Source organism: Hoplias malabaricus, chromosome 18, assembly GCF_029633855.1.
Source record: "Hoplias malabaricus isolate fHopMal1 chromosome 18, fHopMal1.hap1, whole genome shotgun sequence".
Classification (NCBI taxonomy): domain Eukaryota; kingdom Metazoa; phylum Chordata; class Actinopteri; order Characiformes; family Erythrinidae; genus Hoplias; species Hoplias malabaricus.
Window position 1 is genome coordinate 23,115,613 of NC_089817.1, and position 21,597 is coordinate 23,137,209.

A 21,597-nucleotide genomic window follows, 5' to 3' on the forward strand; every position below is an offset into this window, starting at 1 on the left:
CTTTAACTCAGCAAATTAAGTGATTTAAACTAAAAAATTATAAAAAATACACTGGGGTATTATAATAAAGTAAAGAAAAATGGTTTCCTCCATCCAGTTTGTCATGCATATCACTCGTTTATCTCCCTCCCAGAAAATGCAAGAATGTACTAACAATAAGATAAAAATTGTGATATTTTTATCATAGACAGTAATAATATAAATATCATTTCACTGAGTTGATATTACATAGATTACATAGTGTTCTCCCTGTGTCCATGTGGGTTTCCTCCGGGTGCTCTGGTTTCCTCCCACAGTCCAAAAACACTGGTAGGTAGATTGGCGACTCAAACATGTCCATAGGTGTGAGTGTGTGTAGGACTGGCACCCCCTTCAGAGTGTGTTCCTGCCTTGCAGCCATGGTGATTCCGTGTAGGCTCCGGATCCACCGCGACCCTGAACTGGACAAGCGGGTACAGACAATGAATGAATGAATGAATATTTCAATTTTCAATTCAATATTTGTTGCGATAAATCATGATTTTGCAAAATTGTCCGATTAACAGCCCTCATTAAAAATAACTTTTTAAATATATAATGATCTGAATACTTTTTCACTGCACTGTATATTTGCCAATATTGTCTGTTACGGACATGCTGGGAGGAAGGCACTTTGAACCGCTACATGAGGGAGAATGAGTACAATATCAGGTTATGAATCACCAGAGGCTCCATGAGGCTAAAAACAGAATCTATGTCCCTTATATTTCTAAACCAGTGTTTGCTAACTCAGAGATTTGGCAGTTAAAATAAGGCTTATTTTAACCACTATGGCATGTATGAAAAGATGTTTCTTATGTAAGATTTACTTTGCAAACCTATGTACTGGAGAATGAGACATCTACAAGGTGTAGTCTTCAATAAGAATGAACCACAGATTTCATGTAAATCAAATTTATATAATTCAGACACGACCTTAAGGGCCTCAATTCTGCCCATACTTGAAAAGTTGTTCTAGTGTCCTGTGCCAGACGAACTTCACCACCTGCCAGCAGAGTGATCAGAAAATAACAGTCTCAGAGGGTATGTATTGATTTTCACCATCTATATTATAACAGTAGTCAGGAATCGTTTTTTAAACTCTGTTTCATCACTGTGGACAGTTAACAGCTATGTCTGGAAAAGACATGGTTCTACTCAGCATCATCCTTCATCTAATTTTTGGGCACTTTTTGTGTGGATTCCCTTGGACACTTTAATAGTAACTGCGGTGGAAAATGATTCAGCGAACAGGCCTCAGTGCCAGCCAAACATTCATGAGCAAAGAAAAACATTCTGAACACAAAAGATCTTTCAAAAATCCTGGGCCTCTTTATGAGCTGCCTGGCCACCGTTTCCCACAGATTGACTTCTCACTCAGTGAAACACACAGTGGGGCACAACTCATTGGTGTGGTGCCAGTTCAGGCCATGGCAGCGTTCTTTCATTGTTCGGCCTCTCGCTGTTCTGCACTTGCCATGCATAACAAGAGCTGTTTCACAGGGTGAGAGAGTGAGAATGAAGCATATGCAAGTTTTGACTTGACTTCCCATGATTGGTCAAAATGTTCTTCCTAGGACTGGCTATTGTACAAAGGCTCTGATTACTACAAAATATGCTAGGCTTTTGGTTACTAACCAAGTTTGAAATGGCACTGAAATAATAAATCTTCAACTTTTAACGTTCTCCAGTGTGAATAACTTCACAAATCACTGTATATTTGATCTCTTTCACTCTTGTGGCATTGTTTTTCTCTCTTACCTTCCAGCTTGAGATAAAACTATTGAACAACAAATTAATTTTAGCAAGACTGTTTGTATTTCTGGATGTTGCCATTTGATTTAGTTGGAATATTTTATACAATAGCCTGATTGGTTGGTGGTAGTCTAGTTAGGATGCTGTTTTTCTTTTTTTCAAAAAGGCATTTGCTTTTTTATCCTGAATGACTGATTTAACTTATTAAAACTCGTCTAAGGAGGGAATTTGGGCAGCAGCTCACATGGTGTGCAAAGGCATATAAACTACTTATCACACTAGAGTAGCTCCTGGAATTTTCATAATGAGTTTTAATCATACCAGGGTAGCTCAAGGACCACAAATTATGCTGTGTTTGGACATTAAATCCATGAAAAATGAGACAGACACCCACCCACTCACTGGCACAGAAAATGGCAGGTGGTAGTAAAGTGTGGTGAATACCCTTTACCAATTTACCACATAATATTTATAACTTTGTTGAATATGAAACTTTTGACTAACATATGTTTGACTGGATATTGCAATATGACAAAAGCTTAAAATTTTAGATGTACAGTTAATAACCGTAATACATTTTAATAATTTGTTGATTTGAACGTGTGGAAGCAGTACAGAAATCTGTTGCTTTTTGACAGATGGTTTTAGAATACTCAACACTAGTAAAATTCACGAACAAACTGGTTATAGAAATAAGGGCGACACGGTGGTGCAGCAGGTTAGTGTCGCAGTCACACAACTCCGGGGACCTGGAGGTTGTGGGTTCGAGTCCTGCTCTGGGTGACTGTCTGTGAGGAGTTTGGTGTGTTCTCCCTGTGTCCGTGTGGGTTTCCTCCCATGGTCCAAAAACACACGTTAGTGGGTGGATTGGTGACTCAAAGTGTGTGTGTGTGTCACTCTGTGAAGGACTGGCGCCCCCTCCAGGGTGTGTTCCTGGCTTGCTCCTGATCGTCACAACCCAAAACTGGATAAGTGGTTACAGATAATGGATGAATAATTTAAATCCGTAGTCTACATTCTCAGGCAGATCCTTGTGTTCTTTATTAGGAAAGGTCACATGAACTGTTGCATGAATCGTTATATTTGTCATATTTTATACCATTTTTGAAAAGTTATACCATTTAAGAAATTATGCATATTATATACATATTACACATACAAGGACTTCTGTTCAGAAACATGTATAGTTTGGACCCACATGTAAAACCTCCTAGCAAAAAACAGCTTGACTGATCTGGTTAAATTACAGAAACACTAAAGTGATTAGCACCTGTTATTGTATCTATAGTAGCTCAGAAAATCCCTGTGATTGTAATAAGGTTGACATATTTAAAAAGACATAACATTCTCTGATCTTTCTTATGCTTTCAGCCTCAGATCAAATTGATGAAACTCAAATCTGTTTTTTCCACATCTCAAATTTACCAAGGGGGTGTGATATCCGAGCCTTAGCCGGAGTGTTTATGCAGTGTGGTCAAACACTGTGGGGGTTGCCTGTTTCAGAAGTTATATTTTTATTCTCTTTTTAAAGTACAAGGGCCAAAATCTGCTGACCACTATTAATTATCCCTAATGGCTTGTGGTTCTAATAATCACTCAAAACAGATTTTTGATCATGTTTTAAAGGCAATATGTTCTAAGTCTTATTTCTCTAACATTTCCAGTTTGAAATCAAATAGATCTTAATCAAAGGTCCAAGTAATTCTGGAGGGTACTATATTCAGGAAAAAAATCTGCAGCATGATCAAACATTGTGCGGGTTGCCTGATGGGTGAGTGGTAGCCTAGTTGAGATTTTTTTTATTTTATTTTAATCTTTTAAAGTTTTAGAGCCAAAAAAAAGTGCTCAGCAGTCATTATCATATCTAATGGAATGCAGCTGAAGGCAACACAACAGAGGAAATCAGCAACTTTAGTAGGGGTGGGGGGGCAGTAGACTATGAGAGACTGCGGAGTTCAGACGAGGAGAGAAATAGAGGGAGAGAGAGAGTGAGAATGACTCGCTAGAGGCAGAGCGGATACAGCGAAACACAAAGCAGCGAAACGCGAGGCTCCTCCTTGGTTAACCTCCACATACGGGCTTACACGCTACCAGACTTCAGTTTTCTCGCGGGTGGGCTCTGTTTTTAGGGGGTTTTGCTTTTGTTGCTGGTTTGCCGTCACCATGCGGGCTCCACGCTCAGCCCTCAGCTCCGTCTTCTGCCTGGGGATACTGTGGAGAGTCGTCTCGAGTCAAGGTAACGTCTTCCGTTCGGTCCATCCATTCACATACGTTGGAAGGATGTTGTGTGGTGATGCCCTCAAGACACAGTCACCTTCCCGTTGCTGGTGCACTGCGCGCCGTACACGCGTCCCACTTTGGAAACTTGGCGATACCCTCCCGTTCGTGGCGTTCTGCGACGAAACGTGAAATGTACGTGTAGTTTTGGGGATTGGTGTAGGTTTAGAGAGAACAAACGAAGTGTTTGTGTGTTGTGCCTTGTCTTCCGGCGCGTCCAGTGCTGCTCGCCTAGTTTCAGGCATCGCTGCTGTTGAAACGTGAGGAATGATGCCCGTTGATTTGGCGTGTGCTGCAGCAGGAAGAAAGAGAGCACTGCAGAAACCCAGGCAATCTCAGCGTGTTACGAACTGAACACATGCAGCCTCAATCAGTTCTAAATCAGGCCACTGGGTCAAGCAAGGGCAGGTTGATGTGTTGTTATTGTCATTATGACGTATATTGATACTGGTTATCTGCTGAAGACTCTGCCTTTCATCTAACGTGCTTGAGGTATTGGATGCAGCATCCCGTGAATGTTGCTTTTTGTGTTTGTTTCAGTCATTGTGGACGCTTATTTCAATGCTTCCTAAATTATTCAGCCTGAATTGTTTACTTATGTGTCTCCCAGACACCCCACTAACATTCCCTTACTTGTAACAGACCTCCTTTACATTATTCATTTAATCATGTAAACTCCTTTTCTCATGCCTAAGCCTGAAGCAGGTCATTAACTTCCCGGTCGAGGGAATTGCATGTGAAGCAGTAGTTGTGTCTTGGAAGTGGTGTTTCAGCAAGAAAATGTCCTGGACTTGCAGCAGTAAAACGACCCCACCATCTGCTCCAGATTATGAAGATAGAGTAGTACACGCAGTCCAAGTGATGGATATGAAGTAATTGCTCAGGCTGGCACAAGACAATTGGGAAAAGAAACAGAACCTAGCTAGAAAATGTAACTAGGCAGACGGTGCAATTACACACGGGCTACTGATATTGGCTCTGTCCCTTAATTAATATTTCTCATTATCCAGGCATAGCACATCTAGTATGATCTGCAGGCGGAAAAGCTTGTCTCACTCTGTCATTATTCTGCTGTGGACAAGGCAGCACACCTGTTGGCCGTGTGGAGATGCTTCCTCTTCTGTAACATCGTGCCTTTTAAGGAGAAGACTCACTTCTGCTCCTACACCAAGCTGCTGATTGCTTTGGTGCAACTTAATTTTGTCTTACAAGAGGAAAAAACAAAAAGAAATGGGTACAACTGCGTGACGCATGCGTGTGACTGCACTAACGACCATTGAATTGTATGTTTTCACTCGGCTGTCACTGTCGGTTTGGCAGGGTCGGCCTCTGCTCTTGTGACAGACTGTCTGTTGTGCGCTCTGCAGAACTCGCTCAGCTAGAATTTGTCCTTCTCCTTTCATCACATCACTTCTCCGTGGCTTTCCGGAGCACCCCTTGTTTCTGATCCTCTGTGCTAAATTAGAAGAGAAAAGGCGAGAATATCCTGCAAGGAAATAGAAGAACTGTCTGAAGAGCAAGCTGAGAGCTTGTTTCAGACACAATCGAGAGGAGCAGTCAGGCAATCTCAGGGTTTTCAAAAGCTATATAAAGGAACACTAAGTAATATTTTTACCTTAGAGCATCAAATATATTACAGCTTCAAAATAATTGTGACGTTTCACTGATTTATAATAGGGAAAACACAGTCTCTGTCATTGCTATTCTGGGCTCAGCGGTGCATAAACTGCGCTGTGTAACTTTTGGAGGAGGGTAGGAAACCCCACCTACACCCCCTGCCGTGATTTCAGGACATTGCTGTTAAAATGAATTACACTCTGAAACACTAGGGGGAGTCCAGGAGCAAAAAAAAAAGCTTACTCTTACCTAGTGTTCCTTTTAACTAAAACATTACAGTAGTTGCATAGAAGTGGGGGTTGTAGATGGGGTCTAATAGCTTGTTAGTTCTGGGTCAAATATAGTTTTTTAAAAGTGTTTGTTTATGCATTTATTCATCCATTCATTGTCTGTAACCGCTTATCTGATTCAGGGTCACGGTGGGTCCGGAGCCTACACGGAATCATTGAGCGCAAGGCGTGAACACACCCTGGAGGGGGTGCCAGTCCTTCACAGGGTGTTTAATTATAGTATTCCTAATTACTAATAACAACAAATGCCAGATGATTTTAAACTATTAGTGAACAGGCTGTGACCCTACTAACATATTTCTGGACTATATGGCATAATAAGCTTCTCCTGTTATGCTTGTCTGTTTAGAATAAAAATAAACTTGCAAGCCATTTCGTAAGATTTCGCACTGGATGATTTGGGCTGGCTCCAATTGGTAGCTTCTCACAGTGGCTTGCTACAGTCTGTGTGCCTTTAGAAATTCTTGGAAAGTGCTTTCTGTTGTTCTGCCTTCAAATGCATGCAGCTTGTGTTTGATGCCCTGGGGCTTTGCCGGAGGGAAAAGGCTCTGACAGGTCCTTCACGATGTCCAGAGCCTGTGTTTGCAATTCAAGACCCCCTCCCCCCACTATCCCCTGAGCTCTATTTCTCAAAGTTTCAACCCAGCTCATGATGGCTGGAACAGTTCCCGTAGTCACTGTGAAGATTTGAGAAATCCTTAAGTCTCCTGATATAACAAGAATATAAGGAGAGGTGTTCATTAGTTAAAGGGACAATGGGTAGTATTCTTACCTTAAAATTACAGCATTTACAACACTGTGATGCTTCACAGACCCTGTAATAGGGAGAATGGAGCTTCTGTTGTTGCTACTCGGGGTTTGGCGCTGCATAAACTGCACTGTGTAACTTCTGAAGGAGGTACGAATTTTATTAAATGAGAGAAAAGAGAATGGAATTCCAAAGAACCAATTAGTTGGGGGGCATGGTGCCAATTTGACCCACTCCGGTTGGTTAGGTCACCTCAAGCATGAAGAGAAAAATGTGCTAATTTGTCAGCTCTAGTAGGGTTGAGGAGTGTCAGAACTCTCATACTTAACTAAGGTCTGCTATGATGTGAGGTATTACTGGCTGCACTGGCGAGTCCTGGCTGTGCTAAGCTGAAGTGAATACAGCAGATGATTGTGTGATGATGCATTGAAATGTCATGTTGACAGGCAGCATACACTGATATCCACAAATTGCTTGTCACTCAGATACTACTGTGTGTACATTTTCTCCATAGCAACTACTAATCAGGTTGGACAAGCTTTACATTTTCCAATAAAACCTAGATATATTTAGCATATATTGTATATGATGATTTATTGAGATTCCAGCTTTCAAAATTCTCCATTACAAAAATGCATTATGCAGTTGTTGTGGATCTAGACAGCCTGGACAAACAGTGACAAATTTTCAAGGATGCTAATCTTTCTACACAATCCAAACATAAAAACATATATACAAATACATATTGTTAATTTTATAAATACTTTTTAAAGATTTTTTTTGTGTAATGTATAATTGTAATTCAAAATTTTACATGTTCTCCACCTACCTGCTTTTGTCATTTTATGGAAACTTGCTTAGTATTTAAATGGCAATATTATTCATTCATTGTCTGTAACCGCTTATCCAGTTCAGGGGGGGGGTGGGTCTGGAGCCTACCTGGGTCTGGAGCGCAAGGTGGGAACACGCACTGGAGGGGGTGCCAGTCTTTCATAGAGCGACACACACACCCCTATGGACACTTTTTGAGTCGCCAATCCACCTACCAACGTGTGTTTTTGGACCGTGGGAGGAACCAGAGGAAACCACCGTGGACACTGGGAGAACACAGTCACAGACAGTCACCTGGAGCAGGACTCGAACCCACCACCTTCAGGTCCCCGGAGCTGTGTGACTGTGACACTACCTGCTGCGCCACCGTGTCGCCCTTATTTTTATAATCAGTGTGAGTAATTAATGCAAGTATTAGGTTCAAAAGAAAAGTTTTTTCATGAATTTTATTAGTGTTAATATTCCAAAATCATCTTTTTTACTTCAAGGCTTGACTACTGTAACGCACTACTGTCAGGATGCACCAGCAGAAATTTAAGAAAACTCAACTAGTTCAAAATGCTGCAGCTAGGGTCCTCACTAAAACTAGAAAATTTGAACATATAAGTTCAGTTCTATCATCACTTCATTGGCTGCCTGTAAAATTCCGCATCGACAACAAAATCCTGTTATTATCATATAAAGCTCTACATAGGCTCGCTCCTGAATACCTTCAAGATACTATTTCCTATTATGAGCTTCCACGTTTATTCAGATCACAGAATACTGTTTTTTTAATTGTTCCCAGAATTCAGAAGGCCTCAGCTGGGGGAAGAGCCTTTTCTTATGAAGCCCCCCAACTCTGGAATGATCTTCCAGAAAATGTTCAGGACCCAGTCGCAATCTTCAAATCTAGGCTAAAAACACATTTGTTTAGTTTATCTTTTGGTAATTAATGTTCCCTCATAGATAAAGGCGGCAGATCCGGGGGGTCCATGGACACAGGGAATTATAGTAAACTGAGACACCGGTGCTGTCGTCCTGCCGCTTCACGCGATCACTCAGGTTTGTCGACTTGTGGAGCAGAGGGATGCCAGTGTTTCAGGATGCTCCCGTGTCTGTGTGTCCTTCTGGTTCTCTCCTTTTAGTTAAAGCTGTCATATCTGTCAGATCTGGCGGAGTCATTAGCCACACTCTGTAAATGTTCACATTTTCTGCTTTACAAACACCAAACAGTTCAAAACTAATTCCATCCCTTTACCTTTTTCCGAGTAAACGACCGCCGTCCTGTCCGTCTGGACACTGATGGATGACTGTCGAGATCTTGCTCCACGCTTCAGACCAGCTGCCCACACTCCAGCAACCACCAAGTGCCTTGAAGCTGCCCCTACACTGAAGTTCTCACGGACTACTAACTATTATTACCAGTAGACTAACCAGAGGAGGATAGGTGACCCCTTGTGAGCCTTGGTTCCTCCCAAGGTTTCTTCCTCAGCTGAGGGAGTTTTTCCTTACCACTGTTACCCCTGGCTTGCTCACCTGGGTTTTTTTTTTTACATTTCATGTCAAATCTTTCTTACTGGAATTCTGTGAAGCTGCTTTGTGACAACATCAGTTATAAAAAGTGCTACACAAATAAATTTGATTTGAATTTGATTTGATCTGCCAAAAAGGCAACAGTTTTCTGTACTGCTTCCCTTACATTCATATCGACAAATTGTTAAAATGTATTACAGTTATTAAAATTTACATCTAAAATTTTAAACTTTTGTCATATTGCAATATCCAGTCAAACATATGTTAGTCAAAAGTTTCATGTTCAACAAAGCTATAAATATTGTGTGGTAAACTGGTAAAGGGTATTCACCACACTTTACTACCACCTGCCATTTTCTGCGCCAGTGAGTGGGTGGGCGTCTGTCTCATTTTTCATGGATTTCATGTCCAAACACAGCATAATTTAGGTGGTCATTGAGCTACACTGGTATGATTAAAACTCATTATGAAAACTCCAGGTCCCTGGAGCTGTATGACTGCAACACTACCTGCTGATGGCAATATTCATCATTTTATTATTTTTTATTAATATAAAGGGCTGGTGCTGCAGGTGACCCACAGTGACCCTGAATTGGTTAAGCGGTTACAGACAATGAAAGAATGAATGACAGTTAATATAATTCAAAATCATCCCCAAGAACCAAATAAATAATGCATATGCTTTTGCAGCGCTTTTTCTTAGTTTTCTTAATGGAACACATAACAAATGCATGACAAATCAATTCTTATCACTTGCCATTTTCAAACTATTTAACTGTTACTTTTATTTTTTTTTTTATTATTTAAATAAAAATGTGACAATATAATGAATATAGTGACAATTTTAATACTACGCAACAGTTACCATAGAATGACAAATAGTGGGAGAATGTTTGAATGTGAATTGCGAAACCTCTGTTCACACTAGCTCGCTTACGTCACTCCAAGAGTGTCTCTTGTGGGTGTGTTTGAGGTCGGTTGTGTGTGGGCGCATACAAGTTCCAAGCTTCAAGGTTCACCTTGAAGACACAAACAAAATCTTCTTTCTTCCATGCTTAATTTTATTAAAAATTGTTCCTGTGCAAAGATGCATCATATAAAATGGGGAATGTAGAAACAGCATTTATGAGCCTCTCCTCCATGTCTACCACCACAGTTTTGAGAATAGGAACAAAAAGTTCAGAGAGGAGATGCTGGGGACTTTGGATGGCCGCATCTGTGATTAGGCTTAGACATTTTTTGGAGCTAATCCTTAAAAATGTCGCTACATCGTGCCATAATTAATTAATTAGCATTTAGAAGAAGTTTAGAAAATCTGAACTCGATTTATCATTTGTCGATGAATTGTGGCTTCAAATCACATTTGCCCATAGATAATGACTGGTCTGTTGTTACTCTATTGCATGCTAGTGTGAACACACGGTCATATTTCATAATAATAATAATGTACATAAAATATTGTGCCCCACAAGCTCTTCTTACACTGAATGTGTTTTTTTGCTTTAGTCCTGTAGAGCTTGTCCAGCCCAGCAGTGATTGTTACAAAAGAGTACATTTGTATTCAGAGCACAGCTTGTTCAGTTAAGTCCCAAAGATGCTCCATGGACAGTAGTTCATCCAAGGTAATTTTCCTGAAGTCCTTTTCACGTACCCCAGCTCAGTACTTTGACAAGTCGGACACTGGGAGGTCAAAAACTGTGTGTGAGAGTGATGAAAGATGACTTTGATTTGAGGTGGAGGGGTTGTTTCTGCAAAGAATGGGATATATTTCTGTTGCAGTACTTAAAACAGCCTGCAGATTTACATGCAAGTAAGTAGCATAAGGAATAATGCAAGTAAACTCCATATCTCTCCCACAAACTAATGAAATCCAATATGGGATATAAGATTTAAACTGCACAGATATGTCATGGTGGTTGGCTCTTATACAACAATGTCATCTGAGGTGGAGGTGCAAAGCATGTACAATCTGTCAGGCCTCTGACACCTCAATGTCGTTGGAGCATTTTACGCGCTTAATATTTCAGTTCCTTTTCGCTTCAAAGCAGGGCCTGGCAGCTTGTATGTCTTCAAATGTCCCAACATGTTGCCTTCATTTGAGAATCCCATTGAAGTGACTGGTGTTTGCACCTGCGCCAAAGCCCTGCGATAAACTCAAATGAATAAGTTAAGGCATCCGCGTCAGCTCTCCTGTCTTTCTAGTTTAAGAGGAGAGAGATTTGTTTTACCAGCTGTAGCCCTGTATGTTCTGTACATCTTTGGAATTGTTAAATAGCATACTTATAAATAAATAGCAGACTTATATTTATGATATCTTTATTCAAAAGTCTGCAAAGTATTAAAAAAGATACTCAAAAAATTAATATAATCAAGACATTCATGGTTTTAGTCAAATGCACTTTTTATAAAACTTAGAGAATGCTTCCTCACCGCTTGCTGTATCACTGGTCGGCAGTCGCGGATCGGTAGCTAGCTCATGCTGAGGAACGGCATCTGGAGGAGTTTGGACTGTGGAGAGACCTCCGAACATTGAATAGCATGATAAGAGTTGAGGACGTCTCTGTTTATTCTTCATAGATGGGTAGTATTGATTTATTTTTGCTGTTTTACCTGCATTACTTAATTTGAAACTGATGCTAAATTTGGGAGGCCACTAACTTTGCATTAAATTAAACACATACTGAATGTGCTACAAAAAACTAAACGGCTTGAGTTACAAATGAGTTTTGTGGTAATTCAAACAGTGCATAAAAATGTACAAGTTTAAATTAAACTATGTACAAGCTACTGTACATTTACTCAAATTCTGTACAACCTTAAATACAGAGCTTCTGATTGAAAACAATTGGGAGGGGGAGTTTGGTAACAGTAGTTATCCAGAATAGTCTACATTGTGTTTAATTCTGCAGAAATTTAGAAGGATCAGTCCAGTTAGCTTTTTAAGGAGTGATTCTGTCAAAAATACTTATATATAATAATAATATAATAATATAATGTGCACCATTTTTTCATTTTCAGTTCAAACTCGCCATACGTATTTGGAACATATATTTATTTATGTTCAAACTGCAGATTTTGTTTCAACAGGATTCTGAATGATAGTAAGAAAGTCTAACTAGAAAGCAATGAGAGCTCCAAACACTGAAGGATGAATGTGTGTGTGCAGAGACTGGCCTTTCTCAGGTCTGTGTTCTCCTAGGAATTTGAGTGAATGATTGGCGGAGTGTGGAGGCCTCTTGGCAAGGCAGCTAGGGCAGTGTGCACTGGTCATTGAAACACTGCTCACACACGCCAACCTACTCCATATCTAGGCAAGGAAGTAAGCACCAGGGACAAGATGGAGGGTTAAGAGGAGGAGAGGAGAAAGCTCTGTCTCTTTGATGGCCCTGCTGTCACATTTCGGTGTGGTTATGAAAGCACCGTATGATTAAGGCATCTAAGAGACAAAACCTTTTTTTGTGCAGAAGACATTGAAGTATTTATCACAGAGCCTGAAGAAACTACAAAAATACTCCAAAGCTATACAGTAGGGATACTTGGGATTTTATTTCAGAGCTGGGCAAAGTCATAAATAAATCAGTTGGTAAATGTTTTAGAGGCTGCATTAATTGTGAATGGTGAGTACTTTTGAGATGGGTTGTCATGGTGATACAAGAATCAACATAGGGAATCCTTCCAGAGAGACTGAGTGAGAGAGTTGGGTACACCGATCACAGCACTGATCTTTTTGATCGTCTTGTGCGTGCTGTAAGTTAAATGAGCCCAGGAGGGAGATGAACGGCAAGGATATTGCCTTTTGATCTGTCATCGCCTTTGTTTGGGACAGAAGTGGTTAATGAGACGCTTTGAGTGTTATTCACTGAATCACGGGCAGCATTATTCATTATGTGTCGCCTTTGAGGACGATGCAGTCAGAAAAACGGGATTCGGGGAGGAGAAGCAGGGGTCAGCATGTTGGGTGAGAAGCAAGGAGATGAAAGACAGCGGGAGAGAGCAAGAGAAATAGAGAAATGCACAGCTGCCCGAGCAGACGGCTCACACCTGTGAAGCTGTAGTGAAGAGGCTGAGTGAGGAGCAGACAGCACAGGCCATCTGCTTCACCACCACCCGTGCCAGTGCCACCCTGCAGAGCACGACAGCAGCCGGAAACCGAACACTCCGGGTTTAGCCCCAGAGGCACACATCATGCCTTTTTCTCTTTTTCCAAGCAAAAATTACACAGTTTACATCTTACACCCAATGTAGTCAGTCAGCCAAGACCCATGTTTGTTTCTTTGGATTTGCACTGGAGCTGTCTCTAATGTATTAGGTTTACAAATACATATTCAAGCGTGTTTTTTGTGTAAATCAAAATTCAAACATTCTCTGGCTCAATTGTCATTTTATAGCAACTGCTGCATAGTATTAAATTGTAATTATGTATTTAATTAAAAATGAATTAGTTTGAAACTGGTATATGATAATAATATATTTTTCACTGCATTCCTTATGAGTTTCTTCAAGGAAAAATATGTATGTGCTAGTGTTGGTTTGGACATTTGGTTTGGTTAGCATTTTAATATTTGGTGTTTAGGTTGTTTGTTTATTTGTTTTTTTTTAATACTATGCCATATTTGTGTGTGTGTGTGTGTGTAATTCTATAAAATTTAGAATTACAATTATATTTTGCACAAAATTGCTTTATGCAAAACACATGACTAAGCCACACATTTGATTCAAACCACACGGATATTAAATGGGACATATTATGAAGAAAAAAAGTCCCATTTGAGTACCTGGAGTACCTACCAACTCAAACTGTGAAACAAGACAACGCTGTCAGGATATTTTTTTTGGGTTTTGTTTTTGTCTCGACATTCTATGTCAAGTTCTGAGACTTTACAATTGCACTGCCCCCACAGATAAGGTTAAATTGTGTTTAACAGACACAGCTGTCATGGAGAAATAAGACCACTGAGCAAAAACATCCAAAAAGTGAATAAAGAGAAGGCTTCTCACTGCTGTGTATTTGGGTTGGAGTGAACAGTGGATCTTTATAATTTAAAGGACCTGGCACTGAATTCTGAACAGGGCTGTTTAGACAGTGTGGTTATAGAAATGTGATGCTTGACCCTTGTGGTATTTTGACAAAAGCATGTCACAGACTATTCATTGAAACCCCCTGGTGTTAATTTGGGGATATGTCCCATTTAAGTTAGATTTTTGGAAAGCAATAAGAAAACTTTACTTCACTTTAAGGCTTATTCATGCTTCTGCATTGAAACCATGCAGGTCCTACACCGTAGGCTATGCAAGAGCCCAACGCCATCGTGAGCGTTTATTATTTGTGTGTTGGTGTCTGGGTCGCTGTTTAATTACATGCCTTACTGCTAGGGCTGAATCTCAAACATCTTCCTCAAACCTATGTAGTGCACAATGTAGTGGTGTAGTAGTATCAGTATCAGAAATCTTTAAAGTGCACTATTTAGTGAGTTGTTTTTTGACAGAGCATATTTTACATGATGGGCCAAGAAAGCATGGTCCTGCTTTTCTTGGAGACATCCATATTTTCCCTTTTGTTCAAATTTTTAAATGTATACCTGAAGTCCAAACCATGTCTGAGGAAATCTCTTCCCATGAATTTGCTGCAGTCTGCAGTATGTGGAGAGGCAGAGTTCATGTTTTTGTACTTCTTCGGTTCAACTTAAACAATGTCCATCTGACTATTGACCAATCAGTCGTTGCAGTCTGCATTGACACGATGCATAGTAAAATTTCTCCAGAAGTGCATTTCAGGCTATGCTGTAGGGTTCATGTTTATGCATTTCCTATGCCATAGGTTTGATACCGAAGCATGGATTGGCCTTTAGGCTGAAGCTTGACCTGTCTACTATGGTTCACCAATCAATGCAGGAGCCTGTAATTTCCAGCTTCTAGGGTTGGATATTTTTGTTGTACCCCCAATTACTGCCTTACATTGATTGGGCCTGAGAGGCTGCATAAGCTGTTGGAAGCCAACGCCGTCTGTCTCATTGGACCAAGATTGACAGATAATGTTTTGCACGCCCACGTGCCCTTGAATTACAGCAGCCACTGAAGGAATTGAATATACATACCTACAGAATGCATCTAACAGGGTATGTTTATAATATTATAGACACTGTTGATTTCATCCCTACTCACAATGGCACAGGAGGCATTGACTCTATGATAACAACAATACAGAGTAGGCGAGAGCATTTTAGTTTAAAATGCATTGTGCTGAGGCCAGCGTTGTATAAATCGATGGATGCTCCATTTTATTGTGGATCCTTCAGCTGACCCAGTGGGGACATGCAGGCAGTGTCCTACAGCATCGATCCAGTGCTTGTGCCCGTGTCCTGCTCATTAGCCTTCACTGGAAATCATTAAACATACTCATCTCATCTCTCTCTCTCTCTCTCTCTCTCTCTCTCTCTCTCTCCCCCTCTCTCTCAACACTGATAACCACTATCACTGTCACTGTGCTTTGGGCACCCTGCACACATTTTTACCTAATGAGAAAAATGTAGAAATTAGCATTCCTGGGTAAGACACCTTGGGGAAGTGATCTCTGTCATGGAAATATTTGAATAGAATATTTTTTTTCATTAGGAAACAGCAAGGTATGGAAAGTGCAGATGTGCTTGTAATGGGGAGATATTATTGCAAGGAAATCTTTGTGTTCAGTAGCATAATGGGCCCAACATGGATGTTACCTCATCTGAACAATACATGACAATGTAATTAGATTATTTCTTCACTGTTTTTGGGTCTCAACCAAACTGGTGATTTAATGAAGAGAAATTGTTGAACTATATTAAGATATTTCAGAACTCCTGAGTCTTGTGAGAGGGGTATGAAATTGCATAACAATATAAGTGGTTTAATAAATTTATAGGGGGCATGGTCACATTATTTCATGCGCTATGAGTCCCAGTGTTCGTTATGCCACTGATTATGGTGTGGAGCATGGTGTATCTGTTTGTGTGAATGCTTTAAATTTTTTTTAGCTTTTGTTATGCAACTGGAAACTAACTGTGTTTAACTGTAACTAAACACGTTTAATTGAACTGAGAATTGATTTAAAAATTGTTTGCACTGTCAGGTAGTTTGACTCTCAGACACTCATTTGGATGAAGAAATCAGATGCAGCAATCAAATACACTCCTACCATAGACATAAATCAACACTGTGTTACATAAATAGAAATTCAGAGGTATTTTTTTTTATTTTCATAATATTTTTAGTGGGCGGCACGGTGGCGCAGCAGGTAGTGTCGCGGTGACACAGCTCCAGGGGCCTGGAGGTTGTGGGTTCGATTCCCATTCTGGGTGACTGTGTGTGAGGAGTTGGTGTGTTCTCCCCGTGTCTGCATGGGTTTCCTCCGGGTGCTCCGGTTTCTTCCCACAGTCCAAAAAAACACACGTTGGTAGGTGGATTGGCGACTCAAAAGTGTCCGTAGGTGTGAGTGAATGTGTGTGTGTCAGTGTTGCCCTGTGAAGGACTGGCGCCCTCTCCAGGGTGTATTCCCGCCTTGCGCCCAATGATTCCAGGTAGGCTCTGGACCCACTGTGACCCTGAATTGTATAAGCGGTTACAGATAATGAATGAATGAATATTTTTTGTCCAAATCCCATTACAGTTAATCATCAGAAATAGAGCTCCATTTTGTTTTTTTTCCACATATTTAGCTTTCAGTCTTGGAAGTTTAGAAGCAGGTTTGGCTTTTCACTATCCAGGTAATCCCAAACATATTTCATCATATTGAGGTCTGGGCTCTAGGGCAGCTCCAGAGTCCCGGGGTAGTGGGTTTAAACCCTGCCTCGTGTCACTGTCTGTAAGGAGTTTGGTATGTTCTCAACTCTGTGCCTGTGTGGATGCTCTGTGGATGCTCCTGGCTATAGGTGTGAGTGTGTGATGCCCTGTGATGGACTGATGCCTTATCCAGGTTGTGTTCCTTCCTCGTGTCCAGTGATTATAGTGATTATAGGTAGGCTGTGTACACACCAAGACCCTGAACAGCATGAGGCAGTGACAGAAAATGCAGTGCAAGTCTTTTTTTCAACCCAAAAAAATCCAACCCAAAAACCCCACCTCATACTTGCAGCTCTCAATCTAAAGGCATGCAAATGGTAGATAAGTCACACACAGAGCGAGCATTTGACAGATGTGTGCAGCAAATCTTTTTTTCAACAATATCCATCTACCTCATGTCTCATTCACATGTAAGAAAACACCTCCTCACAAGTAGATGGAGAGTCTGATACTTTCATTGCACAAACCTGGCCTGTAAGGATTCTCCCAGTTGCATTCTGATTGGCTCTCTGTAAATCTGTGTGTACAAACTTTCCCGTGTATTGTTTTGCACTTTACTGGTGTGACATGAATCGCCTCCTTCTACATGTCGTACTAAAATAGCAGACTTGTGATTGTTCCTTTTGTGTGCCAGTCAGATTTCATATCCTGAAGTTGTAGGTTGTTCTTGTTCATGTTAAGTGGCAAAAGACACTAGAAAACACCTAACTGTACCGTCCCCTGCCATTCTTCCAGCCTACAGTGGCACGCATGGAGTCTCTGTGCACGTGCAAATGAATACACTACAAGCACAGTTTGCATGCATGTGGACAAGGTAGTGTTAATAGGTTGACCATCTAGACAATTGGCACTGTACAAACTTGACAATGTTATCTAATGTTGAAGAGTTTTATTTCTGTGGTCACCTCATGTAGAAATACCACCAGTAACCAGTAGATTCATAAAGCTTTTTTTATCTACATACTGTGCAGTATTTGTGGAGAGCTTTATCCAGGAGTTCATTATAAAGTTACTTTGCCTCTACAGCAAATCAACAATCAACTGTAGTCATAAACAAATAAAGTGCCATTAAGTCACCCTCACAGATATTTTGAAGAAAGACCAGCTTTATCGCTACTTATATAAAATTCTATATAAATTCTATTTTTCTCTCTTCAGTCATCAGATATTTTATTTTATGTGCAGGAGCTTTAGAATGAAGAGTATTGTGAAGTTTACAGAAGTGGTACTGACCAGCACGCTAGTTCTCTCTCTACACGGCTCTGGCTGCTCCGGATATCCATACAGGTTTCTGCCCAAAATTAATCAGTGCCCTACACACTGTATACTTCACTGCATAGTGAGCAATGTAAGGAATAGAGTAGGGGGCCATTTGGAACACACCTCACCTTATATATGACAAAAGTACGTTGGGGTGAGCCCTCCTGGAATCCACTGAGAATGCACTGAAGGCTCTGCAGCTTGAAAAAAAGAGTCTTAACATAAGAGTTTATGAGAGATTCATTAGTCTGTCAGAGGGAAAACTTTAGTCAAATTTACATTAATCTCCCTCAGTGTTAGTTACCTCCTTGTTTCTAAACTCATTTTCAGCTCCAATTTCCATGAATTTTCACATTATAGTTCAACGTGTTTACAGTGTGTTCCTGTCCATCTGTTCTTCTGCATGCTTTGATAGCCTTCTCTGGGGGTCCTGTCTACTGAGGCACAGGATAAAGGATGGCTACAAATGGACTCCAGTCTGTAATTGTACATCTACAAAGGCGTAGTGGAGCTGATAACATGGACAATTAATTTAGGCTCAGAAAGGTCATTTTAATATTTTGGTTTTAATTATTATCATTCTCAGAGATTACCTCTTAGATCAGATGTGAGCCTCTGACTGTTTTCATTTATTCATTATATATGACCAAAGCTTAGAGATTTTATTTTTTTTATTCTTATAATATTTTGTTAATTGTGAGTGTTTCTCAGCATTTCATCAGCGGCACGGTGTATTATTATTTCCATTTTAGATTGTATTCCTTATCCTTACTCATACTCTCACACTGCCTACACCCTGCCCTCTGTCCCCTTCCCCTTCTCACACACACATACATACACACACCCTCACACCAACACACTCCACTCATGTGGTTGGATCATTGGCACCGTTAATGTGTCAGCGCACAGTCACAGCGCTAAACTGTGATAATGAAATGCTCTCAGGGAAAAGGGGAAAAGAAAAGAGCGGGGCTCGTGAGAGAGAGGGAAAAGTGCAGCTTGTTTATCAAACCAATAGAACGAAGCTGTTCATTCCATTTTGTACTTCTGCTGGCTTTTAGTCATTAAACATGTGCCTGTTTTGTCAGGGTGTAAATAGGCTGGCGTTTGTTCAAGACCAAAGAAGCGTCTCTCCATGACAAAACAAGCCTGTTACAACGATACAATGTGACAATTATTTCCACACAATGCCTCCCTGATGATCTTGTCATATTCTTTTCAGACAGCTTTGGGAATTGATCCATGCTGGACAAAAGGGACCGGGAGAGTAGTAGACAGGGATTTGAAGACACTTGACAGGATCCTGGTGTGCATGCTGATACAGATTTGTTGGATTCTTCCTCTTGTCAGCTTCAAGTAGGGAGAGGAATTTTTTGGGGACAGAAATGGACCTATCCATGCTCTGCAAGTGTGTTGTTTCATAGAAACTGTTGCTAGGTTGATCAAGCTTTCCAGACAACTGGCAAAAATATTCCCTTATTCAAACATTTGTAATGTCTGGAAGTATACCATAAGTCAGGGGGGGAAAAACAGCCAGCTTTAGCTCATTTTACACTCTGTGTATGTTTATTGGAAATAGACAAGAGGTTTCAATTATGAAAGGTGCTATATAAAGCCCCTTGTGAAGCTTTCATTAAACATCAGTATGTGACTCCATTTGTGAAGTTACAGTCTTCACAAGCTTGCTTTGTTGTGACAAACAACATGACAGGGCAGTTGTAAAACAGGCAGTTAGTGAATATGTCTTTTTATCAATTACATGGTGACCTTGGTGAAAATTTCAGTTGTGTCTGTGCTTAATCCATTCATTTATCCACCCACTGACCATACCCGCTTACCCAGTTCAGGGTTGCGGTGGGTCTGGAGCCGATTTGGAATCACTGGGTGCAAGCCAGGAACACAGGGCATCTCACACTCATTCATTCACTCACACACTCATACCTATGGACACTTTTGAGTAGCCAATCCACCTACCAATGTGTGTTTTTGAACTCTGGGATGTTACCCATGCAGACAAACAAGCCTGTAAGAAAAGACACTACCTAAAGCACTACTGTTCTATAAATTTATTATATTTTAATTCAAGTCTTGTAAATATGTAGTCGTTCGCAAAAATATATTTACCTGCCATATGAAGTATCATGTTGGATAAGGAGCTACAATTCATACTGCATAGCATAGCATTTTAAATAGGACCATAAATCCAGTTCTGATTTCAACCTCACATTTTTTTCATCCATTTAAGCTTTAGAGAATATTGGATCTTGAATTAATCAAAAGTTTTGAAAAATTGGGCATGCCAGTGAAAAGCCAATGTGAGGATAGAGTATATGGAAAGTTTTATTGTTCAGTTCAAGCTAGTTTAACATGATGGCAAATTCCATTTCTGCTGTTTCCATTTCAAGTTGTTAGTGGCTGCAGCATAGTCCAGCACACCAACTGTCTCGCTAAAGAGGATGTCTTTGATTGTGGGGAATCGCTGTTCTCTGGCTTGTTTATGTTCAGAAGCTTAGCATCTTCTAATGTAGAATGGTATGTCTGAGAGAGAAAATGACTGTCGTTTGTACATGATTGAAGTTTCACTTGTTTGTTTTTATTCACTCTTGGAATTACCAGAGAAACTCATTTGTAACTAAAGTTGTATAGTTTGGTAGCACTTTCGGTAATACAGTTAGCCATCTCACAAACTTGGTGACATTTCACCTTTATAAGTAAATATTACCCACCTATTTAGCAGGAATAGAACAATATCCTTATCCTGGTTTGCACTTTTCAACGTGTGGAGTTCTCTTTGTTGTCTAAAAACACCAGATGCCTTTGCTCTTCTATGAGAAAGTGAGAAAGCCTAGCATACCGGTGTTCTGAGGAGTTGTGCTACCTTGTCGAATTGTGCTGTCATAGTGTATTTTTATACGTACCGCTGCTTAAATAAAAGGATAGGTAAGATACTCTGATATGCTAAATGTAGTGTATCAGAAAATGCTGCCTACAGAATTATAAGCTGGAGGATATACACCGCCTAAATACCCTTAGCCTTTAATCATAATTATAATTAGGGTGATAAGAAATTGTTTAATAGGGTTTTTTTTTTTTTTACATTTAATATGCCGTGTTTAGTTTTAGTTTTGGAATACTCAAGCAAATAATAAGAGTATACTAAGGTTGTGTAATGCACTGAAGAAAACATATTTATTTTACATAAATCATATGAAAATATTAAACATTTTGGGGCTGATCATGCGCAGAACTGTAAAGTAGCACATTCCGACAAGCTAGCACAACTCGTCAGAACTCCAGCACGTATCAATTGCACGTATCAAGTCAAAAAATTTTATTTTTTTTTTTCCCCATTTACTGACACGGGGGCTTTGTAAACACATTAGACCACATACAAGCAAACAGACTGGAGAGCAGCAGATTTTAAGGGAAATATCCTCAGAATTTTATAAAAAGTGATTTTTGATTAAAATT

At 40.2% G+C, this 21,597-nt stretch overlaps 1 protein-coding gene across 1 annotated transcript in view; it reads left to right on the top strand.

The window, feature by feature from the left end:
• Positions 1-3,792: 3,792 nt before the first annotated feature.
• The window catches only part of LOC136674634 (seizure 6-like protein), a 51,790-nt gene continuing 33,985 nt past the window's right edge, over positions 3,793-21,597 (top strand). The window contains exon 1 of the mRNA XM_066650733.1: positions 3,793-4,009. Within this exon, the coding sequence (XP_066506830.1) occupies positions 3,937-4,009 (73 nt within the window). The 5' untranslated portion in view covers positions 3,793-3,936. The remainder of the gene's footprint in view (positions 4,010-21,597) is intronic.